Raw genomic sequence first — 20152 nt, 5'->3', positions numbered from 1 at the left:
CTCGCCGCCTTGCAGGGTACACCCGCCACACTTACGCCCCTGTAGGTCGCAGCCTTGCACTAGCTAAGACATCAAGTCCGCAATCCACTCATTGCTGGGTTCCCGAATAAGGCAAGTTCAGTCTGCTACCACATTACTTCCCATCATCGCTTTGACGATACCAACAAAATGACAGTGCAAATGAGGAAGTTCGTGATGGTGTTGTTGATGAATGATAATGATACATTGTCTAGCATAGATCGGCGAAGGAACGCGCCGTTGCTAAAAAAAAAAACCACTTAGGTCTCATGCACGAAAGATGCGACATCAACTTGACGATGGCGATATGAGGCCATTGACGATGACTCTATTAGGATCTACATTACCCAGGCCAATTGATATCTCACTCTCAGCTTAGACAAACCATCATGGGACGCTGGCCCCAGCCCCAATTGCCTCCATCCGGAAACTAAGCATGCTTAGTAACGTTGCCCGCCGTGGGAATGACTTCGCTCAGCGAGAGCTCGGCCATCGTCTCCTGGTGGCGCCCAAATCCCTCTCGGCCGCCGAAATGCTCCCGGAGGAGGTATCGAGCCATCATGACTTCCGTCTCGACCCAGATGTTCGTCCAAGTCGTCATTAGAGGTAACGATGCCTCCAATGCTGGTCAAATCAGCAATGTCGAAAAGCCAGGGCCGCTCGTCTGCTGCTGACTGGATCGCTGCCACAAAAGATTCCTGGTCCTGGGAGAATGCGGGGTGCTTCAAGTTGACATCCATTACCAGTCTCTTCCGAGGGTAGTTGAATAAGTTCTCGAAGTAAAACATCAGGTCTTCCGGATCCAGCTTGGCATACGTGTCCACAATGCGTTCGCGAATGCTGGTCTCAATCATAGTCTCGAGGGGGCTGCTCTCGTCAACCTGTGGTAGATGTCAGGATTGATTCGATTCCAGCGCCGCTGCGCCTGCAATATTATATTGTAAGGCGCCAAATACCACTTACAGGTTCGAGGTTCTGCTCTAAGTTTGGGTAGATGTAATGCCGTACAAGATTCTTCATCGACAAAAAGAGATCTCTCATCTCGATCAACTCGCGAGTTGAATGCAGTCTCATGTGGCTGGTTCGAATATCGTTGACGAACGGCTCCGGCTGACTACTTCGAGGACGAAGAAGTTCACCGTGAAAATAAAAGGCGTAGAGCCACCAACGATAAAGAGCACGGCGAAGCTTGAATCTCTCTGGCTCGTCAAGTTGACGGCAGTCCTCGGGTGTCGCAAACCAGTGGAGTTGAGGGAACAATTCCTCCCATTGTCGTGTCACCAAACAATACTTTAGCAAGGGTTTCAAGTCCCGTTCAACAAGCGTGACCGATCGAGGTGACGGCAAAGTGGTTCTTGGGGGTTTGTCGCCGTTCAAAGCACCCGCATTGTGTTGAACACCACCACGGGATAGAGTGACACCGGTCATGTCGCCGGGGAATCTTCTGAAAACTACTCGTCGCGGCTGGAAGGTATCTCCATACTGGGCCATATCTTGGTCCGATGCCGTGAAGACTTGGAGAAGCTCGGGCAAGGGGCTAAACTCTCGCTGGAGGACTGGCAGCAAAATAGCCGCCTTGTTTCTTGTCAAGAGTCCATGGAACAGAGTATTGACCCGAGCTAGGGAGAAGATGCTGCGGATATCGAGCTGATGGTAAATATCGAAAATAATCTCAAGGGGAAGTCCTTCGAGACCGTCCAATTTGCCCAGATCGTCATCCGCCAGGTTTGGTTGTAGTTGTGGGCCCACAAATAGTGACGAGTAGGTTGAAGACATCTTGAAAGCATTCAACGGTTGTCTATAGCGGTCTATGTGTAATGAAGGCGATCGTGGTCTGAAAGCTGATCAAGAATAAGGAAGAGATTGGTCTGATGGAGCGATGCAGAGTCAAGTTTCAGGGTGGGGGATGTTTGTGGTGAGAGGGTAGTCTGACTATAGTTCAGTCTGGGGCTGATTCAAATTGACGACAATTCAGATGAACAGGTCAGAGAAGCAGCGGAACGCCTTCGGCAGCAAAGATGATACGAGTTGAATCTATGAACAAGTCAGAGGCTTTATCCCATAAACAATGATGTGGCAAACCCGCGACTCACTGGTGTATTGCAGCATGTTGCTTTCAGGCAGCTTCTTTCGTTGGATCTCGTGACAATGAGTTCCCTGGCGTCTTTTGATGCTTGCCTGCTTATCAAGGACGGACAGAATGAGCTAGAGCCCGTGGCCTAGCTTTGATGTCGAAAGGAAGCTCTAAAGAGCTCTTCAACAAATCGTCACCGGATAAGGATCCAGCCACAATAGATGTGCGTGTATTTTAGAGACTGATTCGTCTCGTCTGGCCTCACGGATGAATGGAATCACCAGTGAGGTATCGGATCAAGGGGTTTACTTCCTGATAACCCCGACGTTGGGGCTATCAATAAGGGCGATGATGTAGGTCGGCATTGTTTGCACAGAGGACACGATTTTGGTCGAAATGAGCTGGCAGATGTCCCGGTTGGCCATGCTTGCTCACACTGAACGCGGTGCTGGGTTCCTGAAGCAGTGCTGCAGAAAGGGAAACCTCAACGCGGAGGGGGAATCGAGGTGAAGCAAAAGGGTAGATGCGACGGTGACGCAGAGGACATGCACCAAGCTCCCGGTTGCTGACCTAATGTTGCTCAAGCTCAGGAGGTCAAGCCGCACAGGTGCCACGAGTTTCCGAGATGACGGAAGTTATCTCCCTAGGTAGGTACCTCCAGTGGGTTCCTTCCCCGGGGAGTTGGCGTCAGGGGTGCCGTATCGCTCGTGATTGTGGCTAGGGGTGTTTGCGGTGCATCAGCCAATCATTGAGAGGTTGTTGGAGCCGACATTGAGAGTACGTATTTTGTTATCAAAAGCTTCGCATCGCCCACCCATATGAGTGAATGATGCCAGGTATACACCATATCTACCATCTGACATATCTGCTACCTGACGTACCTCATTCTTCTCTGCCTTCGTCGTGTGCTCCAGGTTTCCTCGGCAATTCAAAACTCCTGAGCAAAAAGAGCAGAAACAGAGTGGCCCCTTGCCAGCCAATAAACTCAAATATGCCCGAACGGCATGGAATCTCATTATTACGCAAACAGTGCCTTGGTATCCAGCTCGTCCTTCGCCGCGCTCTTTCCACCCTTGCTCCTGAGGCCAAGCTCGCCTCTCTTTGCCGCCCGCTCTACCTCCTGCTCCGTCCGCGAGACGTGACGAGTGGACTTCTTCTTCCTCAGGTCCGCACGAATCTGGTTCGGAGAGACGAAGCTTCGGCTCTCCCAGATCTTGCTTCCACACATGCTGCCTTCGAGTATGACGATCGGGGTCGCCGTCCACCGCGGGCCAATCTCCACCAGGGCGACGTCTGTCTTGCCTCCCCTGAGGGCCGACTTTCCGGTTTCCTCCTCCGTCTCGGCATCGACCTCCTTGACCTCGAAATCTGATTGTCGCGGTGTCAGTTTTTAAGAAACGAATGCGGTTGGCAGGGTAGTAATAAGACTTACAGCGGATCCAGATCTTCTCGTCAACCCAGCTGATTCCCATCACGTGGTCCACGAAAGGCTTGGACTTTCTCGCTCCCTCTGGAACACCGAACACCATTGTCATCAAGTTCTTGATGACCTGAAGATGAGGTTCGGTATCGAATGCAGAGTCAAAGGACAGTATAGGACGGCTGCCCTTAAGACAGTTACCCGGGAATCGCAATTCCTCCATGGTCATGATATTCTGAATGTGTAGACGCACACTGGGGCCGTTCGGTGCCTTGTAGATGTCAGTACTGCCCACCCCCTTCGAGATCAACTATTGTTGTGGGAAACACTCACGTTTGCCAACCACATGTACAAGTCCTGGTGCTTCCTGGCCTCCAAGTAGCAAATCTGAGGTGTCGAGTTGAGCTCGGCGAGTTCGTTGAGGACGTGGAGTTTTGACTTGGTATCGAACTAAAGCGGTTTGTTAGAATCGAGAATGGTCGACGAGTTCAGCAAGCAATGGCAAGGATGTTACGGACCTTGCTGTCCAGCTTTCCGTGGGGCATCATCGAGTGAATATCGGTCATCAGGTGTCGGTGTCTGTTGAGGTACAAGGTCAGAAAGACTGTGATGGCACATGGAAATCTGTTGGCGGAGCTTCACCTGTAAGTGACGCCTCTGCTCGAAAGAACAAGAGCGCGCCTCTTCTGGCGCACCTTCTTGACGCCATTGGTCGGCGCCTCAGGCTTGTCGGCCTTCTTGGACAATGACTTGTACACGGAAGCCATCTTGTCGGGTTATAGAAGTGGTGTGGGGTGTGTTGGCGACGTCGAAGGTGAATGTTTGACGCGAAGAAGATATCGCAGCCCACCTGCAGGAAATAGAAGCCGACGGTTTGCGACCAGCCCAAATTTTTTTCTTCCCGCTACGGACGGGACGCCCGATAAGAGAGCTTATCGGTCAGGCGGTGACCCGGTATAGCGGGGCACACACCCACTTGAGAGAGGTTCCCTGTGGTGCCAGTGCACCTCGAACCTTTTCAATGAGTAAGGGAGGTACGTACCTGACTTGCGCACATTCATTGCCTCTGCTGCCCTGTCGCCCAGACCGTATCAGAGTATGCCACAGAAGGGGGGGACAGGATCTCAAGCGCAGGCTAACCCAACTAAAGAGCGAGGGGGACTCGAGGGGCAGGGCCAGGCGTGAGGGGATGGACACCCGTAGGACCTACGACTTACCTAGCGCGGGCTGGGGGGAAAGAAACTTTGTGGATCGCAGCAAGCTTGCATGCCCACCTCAATTTCACCTCGCTGGAGCGCTTCAAGACATCCTGACCAGTGTGATGCCAGGACATGGCTTGAGAAAGACCCCGAAATTTGGGAATGCGGTACTTCAATGTAAAGGCATGGCTGGTTTGACCACTAAGATAATGAGCTGGGCCAGGGGCAGAAGCCCCTTTGGACTCAGAGGAACACCTGTCATGACCGCAAAACACCTAGCAATTTACTTTACTGTATTGGTGCACCAGAAAGGGTACGTCAGAACTCACGAACACTTCCTGTTCAGGCTGAAGGCGGCCAAAGATGCGACCCGTTTATTCGAGGTACCATCGCACACCACGGACATCCTCGCCAAGGGATATCTTGGCTACGATGTGTATGTAAATGGCGAGGACAGGTCGTTTGGATGGAGAAGCCAAAAAATAAAACAAAAAATACTTCTCACGTCATTAAATCACCATAGAAGACCTTCTCTCAAGGCATTAAGATGGATTCATTCAACTACGTAAGCATGTCAGAGCGATCGTCAGAAACGTCAAATCCCAGACAAGCCGCACTGAGCCGTATAAAGGAGAACAAAAGAAAGGCCGAGACTATACTCCGTCCCCTCAGAAATCATAAAAAAGACTCATTGGATTCCTAGTCATTCCTCGATGCAGCAGCCCCTCCTTGACCAAGTGGCGTACAGATTCCGGGGCATGTGTGTGACATGCCATGATATCGACCGTAGCAGCCCTCCCAAAAGGCCGTGAAACAGTTTCGCAGAAGGGGATTCGCTTAACAGCACTTGCCGCTCTTCTCTGCACTGTTGTCCGCAGGCGTGCTGAGCGAAATGCCGGCACCGGCTCCGATCGAGGCTTGGGGTCCGTCGCCCGAGTCGAGGGCCTTGCTAGATACGATGCGGTAGATCTCTGCGGCAAGGCGGGTCACGTTAGCACTTGAATATCACGAGACACCCGGTATTGCGTAGGCGAGTTGCAAAATAGGGGAGTAGACGCACCGGTCAAGATGTTCTGGAATGCAAGCTCGACGTTGCTGGCATCGAGGGCAGACGTCTCAATGAATGAAAGGTGGTTCTCGCCTAGAGCAACGGTTAGCCAACTCAGGGTCTACGGCGCTCCCCCCTGACGCTTCACCGCAACGTACTGGCGAAAGCCTTTGCCTCCTCTGTAGGCACCGCTCGCAGGTGGCGCAAATCGCTCTTGTTTCCGACAAGCATGATGACGATGTTGGCATCAGCGTGATCTCGCAGTTCCTTCAACCACCGGGTGACGTTCTCGTATGTCTGGTGTTTGCTGATGTCGTAGACGAGGAGGGCACCGACAGCTCCTCGGTAGTAGGCTGAAGTGATGGCGCGGTAGCGTTCCTGGCCGGCGGTATCCCAAATCTGTGCCTTGATCGTCTTAGAGTCGACTTGAATGGATCTAGTGGCAAACTCGACACCAATTGTCGACTTGGAGTCCAGGTTGAACTCATTGCGGGTGAATCGACTGAGAAGGTTGGACTTTCCGACGCCCGAGTCTCCGATCAACACCACTAGAAGATAAAAATGTCAGCTGGTCCTCACAGAAACCCTTTGGCTATTATGCGATAACGTCGCAAGGTCGGATCGGTCGTTGGCGCACCTTTGAAGAGGAACTGTCGAGGCTTCAAGTTAGCGCAAGGAGGGGGAGACTTGAGAGCAGTGGAAGAGGGAGAGGGGCCGCAGTAGGGCCAAGGGGTATGGGAGATTGGAGATGGAGAGACTCACGTCATATTCGTCGTTGGCCATGATGTCGGATTGTGTTGCAAATGCGATGGACGAGTGTCTAGGGAGGTGTAGGTTCGTTGGTGTTTTGCGAAGCGAGGATACTGCGGTTCGATGGAGGTGGTGCGCGGCCCCGAGAGATAAAGCAGTTGAGTTGAGGCGAGGCAATGTGTAAGGGTCTGGAACTGAACCAAACTGAGAGAGGTGGTGGACAGTGCAGGTCAAGGCAGCATAGGGTGGTGGGTGAGGCAGCAAAGATTGAGGTGAGGTGGTGGTGTCGGCACCCGGGCAGCTCTAGGCCACAGAGATTCGCTTGCCCGGAGGAAAGTAGGCACTATAGGTACCCAGAGAGCGAACAGCCACTGGGAAAAGAGAAGTCGGGCGTGCCTAAGGTGAGGTATCTGGGCGTGTCAGGTACCTACCTAAGGTACAGTGGGGTGCTGTAAGGTATGGAAGGTAAGGTAAGGTAAGGTAAGGGTGCCGTTGGGGGTTGTATCCCGTCCCAAAGCAGCGGCAAAGGGGGCTTGTCGGGTCCTGGGTGCTGGAAGATTGGGAGTATCCAGTTAAGGTACAGGAAGTACCTCGACTGTCAAGGTACTTTAGCGCGTGGTGCAAGTTAATGATGAACCTAAGAGCTCTGATAACGTTTGAGACGTATGAGAGACTACTGGACGTTTTGCACGATTGAGCGGATGAGCAAGAGGCAGAGGTATCAAAAGCAGGAGTTACAAGATGTTTTTTCCTCGGAATGAAAGGGGGCGAGTTTATCATTAAAGGTACGGTTAAATCAGAAAGCCATTCATGGTGTTTTTAGAAACCGGCAATTCAGCATCTCCCTGCCGCCAGATCATCAACTGGTGGGGTTGTCAAGTAACTGGAACGTCCATAATATGCAAGAAGGTCAAAGAGGTACTTTGGCAAGAATGCAGATAAATAGACGACACGCTGGCAAGGAAAGTACAAAAATTGATCAATGCCTTTGCTTCCATTACTTCCATGGCTACCCATTCCCTGCCCGGACACATCAAAGTCGAAGGGGGAGGATGCTCCACGTTCCCGGATGTGCTAAACCCGCTGAGCCACACCACCGCCGGGCATGCACCAACCACGTTCGTCACATCGGCGTCTCCCTCGTTTGCCTCGAAGGTTGACAGGATGTGAAGAGGTCAGCAGTTGACTGCAGTAGGTGAGGTCCCAGGACGGGATCCCGCCGTCGGTAGCCGGAAGTGTCGCGTTTCACCTCAAGCATCACGTGTGCCCACGCCGCGGTGTTCAGAGAGGACAACCTCAGCATGGCTCACGTCGCTTCTTCTGACCCAGCTCGCCATGTGCTCTGAGTGTCACACACAGCTTGATCTATGCTGAAGTACCAAAGAAGCTGACGTAGTCCATTTACACGCAGTGCCCCCAAGCAGCAGCAGCACTCGATCTTCAACGCCACATGCATGACACAAACTTCCAGATTGCGGCATCCAGGACACAAGCCTTCCATGAGGCGACCTAAGCTTTGTTTACCACTGAGGTCCGTAATCACGGGCAGGTTCTACAAGTTGTCAAGATCAAGTGGGGTACCTAGGTTTTGAACAATATCCTTGCCAGTTGAGGCAACCATTTTGAGATCGTCAATACAGACAAGAGAGATTCCTGTTTGCTTGCCCGCACTCACCGTACCCAGCCAATTCACGAGTTGATCAGAGTACCCGTAGAGAGTTTTCTTTACGAATTCCGGCTCTCAAGGTAGGATCTAATAAGGTCCATTGAGTAACTAAGATCGTATGATGTTGGTGCGTCCCCATCTAGTATTTTCAGTAAGGTAGAGGTCGTCGATGGAAAGTTGCTTCTTATCCGAGGGCCTATAGGACATTAGGTACTCTCTGCACGCTAAGACGCTACCCGCTGCCTTCTACCATCGTTAGATACCTTAGGTCCACTTACCATAGGGTACCCGTACTTGACTTTTCCTACCCACCTACTTTACCTTACCTTGGTTGCAGCACTGTGAACACTGAAAGCACCGTGGGCCGTGGCACCTTCCCTGAAATGCCGCACGGACACTATCCCATGGCACCTCCCCAAAGGCACGACGGGATGCCCTCCGTACCTGCCCACGCTGTGGTGACATGCATGTAAACGCTCTCCCACCGCCCTGGTGCATCTTCGATATTGAATCGTCACTTTTCGCTCCCAATTTCAGGAAAGCAATTCGGTACATACCTGATTTATCTTGTACAAAACTTCCACCTTCCACCTTCCCCGCCCCTCTCCATCTCCATCTCCAAAGTCTTGATTGACCTTTGGTACCTGACGAGTAGGGACGCAATCTGTCCCGCCGGTCAGTCTTCATTATCTCGCCTGAAGAAACTCGTCGCTCACCATTTACTAGTTCATATAAACTGCATTGGAATTCATGAACCAGAGCTCCATCCTCTTTGCCTCATCAACAGTTCTCAGCCCTCGCCCGAATAGCACTGCCCTTTGAGCATTAGAGGTTCCTCTCTATACTCTAGTACAGCGTGCGGTTGCATTCACTGAGGCCTGCTACCCGGTGTATCAACACTCACACCGTCATCTGAGTGCGTCCACCTCTGGTGCGTCGAATACCTGTGGCAACAGATTACACATACGTTCATAGCGTATTCCTTCCAGCGTGCCTTCTGGATATGTTCTCCAGAGTATAAGCGTGTCATGGACGTTTCCGGGCTTTTCGTCGCCGGTGATAAGCAACCTGACGACGACAACATCTCCATCAACTCCACCCTCGCGTCCGAACATGATTCCGATGAGGAATGGCTGGTAGAGGGTATCCGCGCTCAAAGTCGCGAAGGTGGAAGAGACAAATTTTTGGTAGAGTGGACCGGTTACCCCATTGAAGAGGCAACATGGGAGCCTGAGGAAAACGTGACGGATGAGCTACTTGGGGAATGGAAAGACACCCAAGCAAAGCAAGCTTGCGGAGAGGAGAAGCCGTTCGACATTCTCGCCTGGCAAGAAAGCGTGGTCAAGCGTCAAGAGGAAAAATACCAGCGGCATCACCAGCGCAATGTTGAACGGAAAAAACGAGGTATCCAGCTTAGGCTGTGGGAGGGTGAAACCAAAGCGGACTACTATCTTAGCGACGACGACGTTGGGGAGGATGAGTTTAACGCCGTATTCCCCCCTCCAAAGGTTGTGGGGCGAAACGAGGATGCGTTTCATTCTGATACTCAACCCTCCAAGATCGCCCCTAAGCAGGACGTTGCAGAGAAACCAATCTCCCAGAAACGGACTTCAGCGACAGAGAAACTAAAGTCACCAACGAGAAAGGCACAATCCAGCTCTAGCCCTCAGCCACGCTCACAGCCACCTTCGGCGCAGGCAGCGGCGACTGGATATCAAGGAACAGCAAAGAAGAAGCCTCTGCCGAACAGAGGAGTCAATAATGCGACAATCAGCCGGTTGCCGGTGGGTAGTGCGAATTCGCAGACCACACACAAGGCCAAAAAGACTGTTGTGAGCTCCAGAACGATGGTTAGATCACAGAACAGCGGAACGGGCATCAATGTCTTTGCGGCCGGCAAGCAATCAAAGCAGCGCCGTCAACTTGTACAGAACGTGGCCGATCCCACCAAGGATGCTCGTCTGTTCTCAAATCACCGACTCAGGAGAAAAGCCGAGTTACAAGGTCGTGAGAAAGCGGACGTGGCTCCCGCGGCTGTCCCAACGAAGTTATTCAGCATCAGCCGCGGGCCTCCTCCTGGAACCACTACCGGTACGAACACCGTCTCGAGCACCAGCACCACCGCTTGCATCCCTCGGTCCGTACTGAAGCGCTCAGTCGATGATCTCTCGACGAGATCAGCCAGTGAGTCCAGTATGACGACGTCGGAGAGGACAGGGGCGTCACACCCTCAAAACCTGGGTCAGTCGCAGACTACTCAGCCAACGACCAAGAAAAGGAAGTCTGTACAGTTTGCAGATGTTCCGCTTGTCGATGAGCCAGAAGAGATGGACGTGGACTATCCGACTGCTCGGCCGAAAAGACTCAAGTCGCCCCCAATGCCTTCAGATCCATCACAGTCTACTCAACCGCCTGCTAAGCCTCAGTCTATCCTTCGCAAGTTATCAATAACAGACTACAAGTCGAGATGCACAGGCCAAAACTACGACAAAACTGTCGTCTTCGGTCCTCAGGGAAGCAAAGACATCGAAATGACATTTGATAACGTTAGAGCCGACTCTGACGCATGGCATTCTCAATTTGTTGACGAGAAACAGCTGCATTTCGCCAGAAATTTCACAGCGAAAACCTTTGCCTCTCAAAGGGCAATTGTTGTTGAACGAGTACTCTCAAATGGAAGCGTCAGGCCCAAGTCAAACAACGACCAAGCTGCTGTAGAGAGAGCAGCAGAGCGATTACGATCAGGGTCGTTTGGGATTGCGTGCTTCTATGAAGACTTTCTCATCATCATCTACCCATCGGAGTGTGAGGATTGGAAGCAAACAATGCCTGAAGTCGAAGCCAACAGCCCGGCAAACGTCTCCCTGACATATGTCATTTTCAAGCCACAGCCGGCTATTAAGAAGCCTTTGCCGATCAGACAGGTCAACACTTCAAAGATAGCTTCACGGATTGCCATTTTTCGCGATCTCTTACGCCTCGATTACCATACGATGCTACCCCCTGGCATTCGAAATGTACGCCACAATTTCTACCTGGCGTTTCCTCCATCTAGGGTGCTGTTACTTGAGGCCGTGAGCGAATGGCTGCGCTCAGAGAATCCCGAATGTAGGATATTCTCAACTAAAACGGGTGGCGACTGGGCCGCCTTTACCAACCCGAAAATTGTTACGCAAGGAGTTATCATTATTCACGAGGCAGCCGCCGATTCGCTCCGACGGTTTCCTGGTTTGCTCAAGCTGCTTTTGCACAAGAGCAGTGCAACTTACGTCTTTTGGTGCATTGGAGAGTCACTCCAGCTGTCTCCCGCGTACCCATCCATTCGGTCTATGTACAACGAGATGCCAAAGCTGGGCACATTTGAGTTGACGAGGTTTTTCCCACACGGTAACGCAATTTTGGTTACGCCAAGTTTTCTGGTCTCTGAACCACGCCGTGCCTTCCAACTCTTTCAGTGGTACCATAGGACCTATCAGAAGCCCAATAATAACCAAAAGATTGTGGCGGCGGCGAGCCTGCGTGAGTATCTGCGCGATCTTGCGCATGAGCGGTCCGCCCGCCGGGACGACTTGATGGCGGATGGTGACCTAACGCGCCGGTGGTCAACGTCGAAGCGCGAGGATATAGCACGAGTTGCAGGATTGAGCAAAGAAGATTGCACAGCTCGATTTGAGACATGGGCGATAGTGGAAGGCCTTCAGTCGGCTATAGAGACAACCATTGTGCCGGATGAGCAGCTTGAGGCCATTGTCTTTGCTGACGGATCTATCGATGCCAATGACGAGCAAAGCTTGGTGAATTGGTTCGGCTGTTGGTCCCAAACTCGTTTCGACCAGTTCCGCAAGTTCCACGTTTTAGGAACAGATGGCACTTCTGACAACAGCCACCTCATCAAAGACGGCGACATTCCCATATACCCGCCTGGGGTTGGGCGCGATTTTGGAGCCGAACCAAACCCCGATGTTCATGGTCCCCGTCAGACCATGTCAGGTTCCGACAATAATCCTGGACCAGAAAGTGGAGGTAGTAAACCTCTTGAGGGCTTGTCTGGCCACCACTTCATGAGCAAGTTGAAGGCAATTGGCACTCGCAACGAACGTCCGAAAGTGTGTCCATTTGGGAAGCTCTTCGGCTTTGCCGTCTCCTATTACGAAGACGTTGCCAATACAGCTGACTCTTATGGAGACTTCCATCGCGACTTTTCAACTTTCGAGAAGTGGATGGAGTGGCCCTGGCCGTTCTTCTCATCCTACCAGGAGCGTTTCAAGCAACCTGCGGCACCCTTTCATTTGCCGCCGACATTCAACACCTACTTCGCCTTTTTTTACACTCCTGAAGACGATCATGCAAGCAAACCGCCACCGCGTCATCCCTGGCTTGCGATTTGGCGGGTTCGTGAACCTCATGCGCCTTGGAAAGGAACCGAGCTTTTCATATGGGACATCGCGGCCAAGAATCGATGTTCCACAGCGAGCGAGATCTACGAGTCCCAACTCTTGCAGGCACAGCAGCACCTTATCCAGATGGTACGGGAACGATCTGAAGACAAACATCGGGGCCTTCCTCTGCTAGAGGTCTGGTATGGTGGATTCGAAACACAGACTTCAGACTATACCTTGCCAGTCGACATCACGTTTCATAACTTGGACGTGATGATGTCGGACTGCAAGCAACATCTTCCAGCGGTTGATAAATTATTACTCCGCAGGGGTTTCCGCAAGATTTGTCCCGGCGATGCGCCCATCGGGCAAGGGCGTCATCCTGCAGACTCTTCAATGGATATTGACATGATTGGGGGTCATCGAAATCATGGCAGCGAGAGCAAGATCATCTTCCACCCGCCCAGGGCCATCAATCCGACAGGACAGAGCAGATGTGAGAATTTGTTCTACTCCTGGGTGATGAACATTGACAGACAAAATCCTCGTCCCGCGTGGCCTTACACGTTCAGACCGACCACCGAGTGGTACCAGCAGCAGGTTGCCGAGAACCGGCATTTTGAGCACCTCAACATTGCTTCTTGGCAGCGGGTGTTTGAAGTCCTCAGGTTGCCCGCCGAGAAGAGCAAGGCGGAGTCGCAAGAGAGCGGCAAAAAGTGAAAGAAGAAAACCAGAAGGAAAGGGGTAGTCTCGTGCAGACGGATTCAGCCGTGCGATGGCGAATCAGAGGGATCAAATTTCGGAGTATCATCACCAGTTACCTGAGGTAAAGCAATTCCGGATTTGAGGGACTGTGTGATTATTGCATTTGAGCAGGCATGGCATGGAAAGGATATGTTAGACATTCAAGTCTGCGTATGACATGGATGAGATAGGAAACTAAGGAGTTCCAACCCCCTCATGCAGATGGCAACTTCAGTTCATCCTTATACGTGTACTGCGAGTGAAGGAAGCATGTAAGGCTGTCTTCGCCTCCTTCAGGCATGGGCGTCAATAAAATGCACCGCCGGCCATATTGAACAATTCCCAGCGCCAAACGTATCCAGCAATAGTAAATAAAAGTCGCTCAGTTCCATTATAAGCTTTCACTAATATGATACATATTTTTCTCATCCTCATAAATAACCCCCCGGCCCGGTGTCCCAAAGGCATTTTTGATTAAAAAAAAAAAAAAGATCCATCTATCCACCAAAGGGGTGGGGGAAAAAATCACCTCGCGGAAGCAGGGAAATTCCTCGTGCTGAGCAACACCCCCTTGACCCTCCGAATATTATCCCTCGCCTTCTTGATCTCGTCCTCGGGCTCGTTCTTGCGCGGGCCGCCGTACAGCGAGTAGCTGCTCCCGGCGTAGTCGGACGGGCTCGGGTACGCCAGCTGCACGAGGTCGTCCTTGAGCACGTCCATTTTCGACTTCAGGTCCGCCACGTCGTCGGCGTCGGCGACGACCGTGGTCTTGAGCCAGGCGGCCTGGTTCTTGAACCACGTCAGCTTGTCGGCCTGTCTGTCCGTCGGGGACTTTTCCTTGTCGCTGTTGCTGTTCTTGTTCTCTCCCCAGGTCGTCAAGGAGGGCGTGGAAGGAATCGATGTCTGCGTGCCGATATCGCGGTGGAACATTTCGGTCGGGTCGTCTGCGCTGCTCGCGTCGTCGTCTGCTGCGCCCTCTGCTGCTGCTGCTGCGGCCGCCGCGGCAGATTTCTTGGGAGCGGGGATTTCGGAGACGGTGCCCTCGAGCTTCTCGATTATCTTTGCGAGGTTCTGGGAGGTTGTCTCGTGGAGGTCGTAGCGGGCTTCGGTGAGGTTCTCGACCATGGGCTGGACGAGGTACTTGCTCGTGCCGTAGAGGAGGGTGGAGATACCGGCGAAGGCGTAGAGGGTGTTGAGGATGCCGTTTGCGGTGACGAGCGGCGGGGGCGGGTCGGTTTCGTGAGGAACTCGGGGTAGGTTATCACGGGGGGTTGGTCTGTTTGGCGGGGGAAGGAGATTTCGTTTTGCGGTTGTGGTGAGGGTGAGGGTGTAGAGTGTGTCTGTGATGGTGTTGTGTGTTCTGGTGCTGGTGATGCTGTTGTTACTTGACTTGAGCTTTGCGGTGACTGTCCTGGTTGAGTGATCTGTATTCATGTCGTCAGTCATAAGAGATCCATGAATCGAGGCAAAAGCGAAACTGGGAAGCATACCTCTTGCGCCGGCTCAGATGCCGAGCTACCCAACAGCCGCTCTATATCCTCTGGCGAGATGCCTTTGGTCTTGAGGAACGACTCCTTTGCTTCCCTCGGCGCGTCCTTGATCTCGTCGTCCTGCAGGAACTTGCGGGCGACTTCGAGGCTGTCATCGCGGGAGGGGACGTCGTCCCGCTTCGCATCCTGCGAGGTGGTGGTCTCCGGCTCGAGTTCGGGTTCTTTCTTTTGGCCGCGCTGCCATGACGGGATACCGGGCGTGCTGCCACTGTCGTCGGAGTCGCTCATGGTCAGAGTTAAGTAATTGCGCCCTGTTGTAGTAGGAGATTTGCAAAAACGTGTCTATGAGAGCCGTGGATTTTGGCGCAATATTGAATCGCGTATGAGTCGGGCACTGGTCCGGAGGGCGGGATATTGATGGGGTCGGCGGTTCGGCACCTATGACCACATGCCTCGGCTGGGGAAGCGGGAAACGGAAGAGGCTGGACGTTCTTTACGGGGGTCACTGTTCCAGCACGTTGGATAACGGCCATTCGCTGGGGCCCTTCAGTTCTACACGGTGCTGGGCCCAATGCACGGTGCCCATGGCGACCACCCCAAAAACGGGGCTTCCGTTTTCGACATCCGGGCGCGCTTCAGCGGACTTCAGTGCTCTGGTGAAAGGCTGAACTCAAGGTGAGTAGCAACCGGACCAGCACAAGCATTCTCATTGAGAATCCGTCTCAACTATAGCAATCGTTATCCATCTCTCGCCCGCCTCGAAAATCCCTTCAAGGTGTACTCCGTACCAGGTTCACTCCTGTTTCAAGCCAGCAAAGGCTCTCAATCGGGACCATCCGATTCGCGTGGTCACCGACGATCTCCAACCGTCTCTTCAACTGGGCCGCCTTCACCGACACACCTCGCCGCGCGACCAAGGATCAAGGTAAGCTCTCACCGGGCCAATTGCTCATCTTACCGTGTACCACATGGGCAGGAGACAATTGGGAGTGGACTCGCTAAGTAAAGGGGGATAGGAACGAAAGCTCAAGCGCCAGGGGTTGAGAAACCAAGCGTCACACGAAAGAAACGCAGGAAAACAAAGAAAGAGAAGAAGCGACAGCTGCAGCACGTACTCAGGAGGCGACAAGATCCAATCGATCCCAAAAGTCTCAGTTCCCATTTTCCAGGGGGTTCACTTTTTTTTTTCTGCCTTCTGCGGCTTGGCTTGGCCACAGCCACCAAAACCGTCCCAGCAAGGTTGCTCTGTGCCCGGTATCCAGTTGTGAGGGCGATAGGCCACCAAAAAGGCGATTATCCATCCCACTTGCCGTCCGCCTGTTTGCGCGCGCCCATCTTGCTTGCTGCGGCTAAGCGTCGTCTATCCTCCGTAAGGTATCAATCAATCGGTAAGCTCAAAATCCCATCGCAGATGCGACCTCTTCCTTTTAGCTTTTTCCTTGTCACCCCGTCACATCTACACACTGCACCTGCATCAACCCTCACCTCGTGCTTGTCTCTCTCCTCCTTCAAATCACAATATCAACATCGTCGGATTGCTCTGCCAAGTCAAGTGAGGCAAACCGCAGCGATATCGATACGCAATCCAACATCTCTCAGAAGAAAGAGAGACTATATCGGCCGGGGTTGTGTTCACTCTGCGAATCCGATTTGGTTCCACGACATAGTCTTGTTGGAAAGTGGCCGTGTCGAGACTGGCGAGTCCCCGGGTGGTTTAACAAGAAACCGAAAAAGGCGCCCCGCGCGTGCGTATGCGATTCATTAAGAAGAGAAGGCGTTGAAACCTACCTGGGCTAAAGTTGCATCTCGGCCAACTACATTGACTGCCTTACCTCATCTCCCGTATCAAGGGATCAGATTCCCTAGCAGCAGTGCCACCTCACCTTTCCCTTTCCCCTTCCCCTTCCTTTTCCTTGTCTGGACCGGCCCCCGAGCTTACCTTAATTCAACCTCCCGCGTCCAATCTTGGATAAAAAACTCCCCCACCATTATCCCGAAACCACCCTAAACCTTTTCACCCCGAGATATCCCATCTTCATTCCGTACATAAACCACTCATACGTGGCGTAATCCCCTTGCGCGTCATTGTTCTCCTGCCAAGACAACCCACGAGAGAGATCAGCTTTCGCATATACCCAAGACATGGCTTCGCGACCGCGCCGCTCGGCGGCCAAGAAGGCGCAAGAACAGATTACTGACTGGGCCGATAGCGAGCGAACCAGCAGCATGTCTACCCGTGCTCGCCGCTCAGATGGCCGGACCTCGGGCGTATCCCGCGGCCCGCCTTCGTCACCAGGAAGTGAGCATCTGAACCTCACTGTCAAAGTGCCCGCGAACAAGCTTCGCGAGGCTACCAGCAGGGGGCGGAACTCGACGGGAAATAGCATTTCGGTCAACAGCGAGGTCGTTGCCGGCAGACGCAACCGTGGCCCGAAGAAGAGCTACGTTGTAGAATCCGATAGCGATGAGGATGAGGAAGACGAAGACGAGGAAATGGAGGAGCCTGATGCTGATGGCGATGACGACGACATGGAAGTCGACGCCGAGGGCGAGGAGGAAGATGCCGATGGCGACATCGACATGGACACCCCTGCGGCCCCCACCATCAAGATCTCCTTGCCCAAGGCTGGAAAGGTCACGCCTCGACGACCAGCAGCGGCGAGAGTGATTGAGGACGATGACGATGACGAGGAGGAGCTTAGCGAGATTGAAGTTAGTGACCCTGAGAACACGATGAACATGAGCATCGACGTTGGGGGTGCCGGCGACGATGATGATGAGGACGACGAGGACGAGGAAGACGAAGAAGAGGATGCTGAAGGTGAAGAGGAAGATGCCGAAGGCGAAGAAGAAGACGCCGAGGGCGAGGAGGAAGAGGAGATTGAAGTCGCGGACGAGACTGTGGGAGCGGATGCCGAAGGCGAGCTCGACAGCGACCTGGGCAGTCGTGAGGGTACGCCCGATTTGACCAAGATGACGAGGAGACAGCGGGCTCGCTTCGAGGACGAGCCTCAGCAGTACATGAAACTCTCAGACGGTAAGAATGCGTTGTTTTGCGAGGGGTCTTGACGAAAAGCAGAACACTGACATGGAATCACAACAGAGGTCCAAGCAAAGAAGGTCTTCACTGCTGAGGAGTTATCGATGAGAAGGGCAGAAATGGCACGTCGACGGCGCAACCTGTCTGATAAGCGTAACGAAGAAGTCAAGGCAAGTATCTCCCTATCTGCGGATAACTGGTCATTTACAGGACGTATGCTAAGTGCCAGACAACAGATGGAAACCATCAACAAGCTTTTGAAGAAGCAGGCGCCCAAGACCAAAGGCAAGGGAGCCAATGGTGAGGACACACCCGGCGGCGACTCATCGAAGCCCGATGTCGCCTTTGTCCGCTGGGTTAACTCCAAGAAGGGCAGCATCGTTGCTGTGCCCGAGGAGATCATCGGAGGACCGACTGGCAAGGTGTTTGGACCTCCAGGTCTGAAATCCGGCAAGATGGTTGAGGAAGTCGCATAGAGAGACGGATGCGTTAACCCCTTTCTTGCTGCTTGACTTCTCTTACTTCAGGGAACATCACAAGCTGCATTCGAGTTACGAGACACCTGAAATGCAGATGGTAGTTTACCTCCCCCGTCAAAAGGTGTCGTTCGGGGGCAGTGGGCGGCGCTGGGTGAAAATTGGCATCATTTTACAGTACACATAGTCAGGAGTAGCTTAAAACCAAGTAACGGATCTAGACTTTCCCCCCCAAAATGTGCATACATGACCAGCACTCGATTGCTTCAGCCTTATCCCCAAAAGCATGCAATTTGGGGAATCCTGCGAAGACGTCAGCTCACTGATTGCAAATCACGGAATACACAAGACCCTTCAGCTTCGGAGCTGGCCGTCTGGTCTGTCGTCAATCCGGTACCTCAACATATGAGCGGTTCAGCTGTGGGGTGATGCGACAAGCGACGATCCTTACCACGCTACGGAGCATCCCCGTGGAGCAGTCGCTGGCTTATATAATCACATTGGTGGGAGATCCTTGCAGAAGTGAGAAGGCGTCAGTCATGTGGTGTCTCTCCCCCGCCTCAGACCTTGCCTGAAGGAGTGGAAGCAATTGCAGCTTGCTTCTCCGCAGAGACAGTAACGGATACATAGGTAGTCTGGTAGTAAAGACTCTGGACCGAGGTTTTGGTCGAGCGTTAATTTGTTGTCCACGGGTGTGTTCCAAGCACCGAGTCTGCTAGGCAGATGGAAGCCAAGTAGGGTAACGATCTTGGACAAAGCTTGAGTAGGTAGCTTGCTTTCCTCTCTACTTGGTCTGATAGACGGAGTGTGTCGCTTGCTTGTACAATCATCCCCCGAGCCTCATTGCCGATATGTGCGAGTGGTGCGATGTCCGAAAGAAAAAAATGGGCGCGCACGTTGAAGCGGATCTGGGGGAAGAAAAAATATGGGGTTGTGATTTCAACCGTCGAACGCTGCCGTTGAATGATTCTGATGGGTTAGAAATATTCAACGTCATGATTCACCGGCCGGGGGTGTTCACTCTCTCTCGGTTGGAGATGAACTCTGTTTCTTGCTGTCAGCAAGCTTACATCCCTTTCCATGACTGGTATACCGAACAGCCTACAGGAGCACCTACCTCGGTAAATTGCTCTGGTACTGGATCCAATACTGAGGTGGTGGTCGACTGCAGCTCTCCGCGTCTAGGGTGTTCATGTTTCTTTCGTGGTTCAGGGAGCCAACCACACCCCGGATCTGCACCTGCAAGAAGCCGGGACGGGGGTTGATTGAGACCTACCTAAGGTATTACAGGTTACAACACGGGGTCGAGCTTACCGGACGGTGAACAGGAGCGAGAAATCAAGCAGCGAACCAGCTTGGCAAACTCAAGGAGATTGGCAAGTCAGCAAGCCGCAGGCAATGGAAGCTTCCAAAGATATCGAGCAATCAAGCAAACTCCATGGCACGCTCCAGCTCGCCAGAAGCTGCTGCTGGGGCCACAGGATCCTTCCGTCCTTTTGGCTTGTCATGCCAAGCCAATGACAGTCTCCTAGCTTGGAGACGGCCTCAAGCTGGAGGACCCTCTTTCTCGGACTCTACTACGTAGGCAGAGGTGCCAGGGAGTGAAAGGAACGCGATACCGACGGGGCGAGAGAAGAAGAAAAAAGTCCAGGCTTGCCAGGCTGGGACAGCTGACCGACGAGGTTTTCCAAGTGGCATCGATTTCTGTGAGATGAGAGGTGAGCTCGGATCCGATGCCGATGGCGATGTCACTCTAGGAGGGCAAACTTTTGCAGAGGCCATGTCGCGTGGACAATCACACCAAAAATCCTGTCTCTAGTCTCCCCACTTTCCAGGTCCTTACCAAGT

General features: G+C 52.8%; 6 protein-coding genes across 6 annotated transcripts; 2 read left to right on the top strand and 4 right to left on the bottom strand.

The window, feature by feature from the left end:
• Window positions 1-458: 458 nt before the first annotated feature.
• On the bottom strand, window positions 459-1092 carry N0V96_006692 (uncharacterized protein; the record flags this gene model as incomplete). The annotated part of the gene is made up of 2 exons (XM_053197776.2): window positions 459-899; window positions 982-1092. 2 exons carry the CDS (start codon window positions 1090-1092, stop codon window positions 459-461), a joined length of 552 nt encoding a protein of 183 aa, XP_053044854.2.
• Window positions 1093-3110: 2018 nt separating this feature from the next.
• On the bottom strand, window positions 3111-4279 carry BRX1 (Ribosome biogenesis protein brx1; the record flags this gene model as incomplete). The annotated part of the gene is made up of 5 exons (XM_053197775.1): window positions 3111-3460; window positions 3525-3783; window positions 3846-3962; window positions 4031-4091; window positions 4155-4279. The coding sequence occupies 5 exons, from the start codon at window positions 4277-4279 to the stop codon at window positions 3111-3113; spliced, it is 912 nt and encodes a 303-aa protein (XP_053044853.1).
• Window positions 4280-5548: 1269 nt separating this feature from the next.
• On the bottom strand, window positions 5549-6542 carry YPT31 (Rab GTPase ypt31; the record flags this gene model as incomplete). Its single annotated transcript, XM_053197774.2, has 5 exons — window positions 5549-5682; window positions 5772-5852; window positions 5918-6307; window positions 6397-6409; window positions 6522-6542. 5 exons carry the CDS (start codon window positions 6540-6542, stop codon window positions 5549-5551), a joined length of 639 nt encoding a protein of 212 aa, XP_053044852.1.
• Window positions 6543-9203: 2661 nt separating this feature from the next.
• Window positions 9204-13274, top strand: N0V96_006689 (uncharacterized protein; the record flags this gene model as incomplete). Its single annotated transcript, XM_053197773.1, has 1 exon — window positions 9204-13274. One exon carries the CDS (start codon window positions 9204-9206, stop codon window positions 13272-13274), a length of 4071 nt encoding a protein of 1356 aa, XP_053044851.1.
• Window positions 13275-13823: 549 nt separating this feature from the next.
• N0V96_006688 (uncharacterized protein) lies at window positions 13824-15076 on the bottom strand (the record flags this gene model as incomplete). Its single annotated transcript, XM_065757802.1, has 3 exons — window positions 13824-14638; window positions 14689-14722; window positions 14789-15076. The coding sequence occupies 3 exons, from the start codon at window positions 15074-15076 to the stop codon at window positions 13824-13826; spliced, it is 1137 nt and encodes a 378-aa protein (XP_065613719.1).
• A 1854-nt stretch (window positions 15077-16930) lies between these two features.
• On the top strand, window positions 16931-18304 carry N0V96_006687 (uncharacterized protein; the record flags this gene model as incomplete). The annotated part of the gene is made up of 2 exons (XM_053197771.2): window positions 16931-17825; window positions 17892-18304. 2 exons carry the CDS (start codon window positions 16931-16933, stop codon window positions 18302-18304), a joined length of 1308 nt encoding a protein of 435 aa, XP_053044849.1.
• Window positions 18305-20152: the final 1848 nt, after the last annotated feature.

Source organism: Colletotrichum fioriniae (assembly GCF_027942845.1).
Source record: "Colletotrichum fioriniae strain IMI 355084 chromosome Unknown scaffold_7, whole genome shotgun sequence".
NCBI lineage: Eukaryota > Fungi > Ascomycota > Sordariomycetes > Glomerellales > Glomerellaceae > Colletotrichum > Colletotrichum fioriniae.
This window is presented reverse-complemented; position numbering and strand designations above follow the sequence as displayed.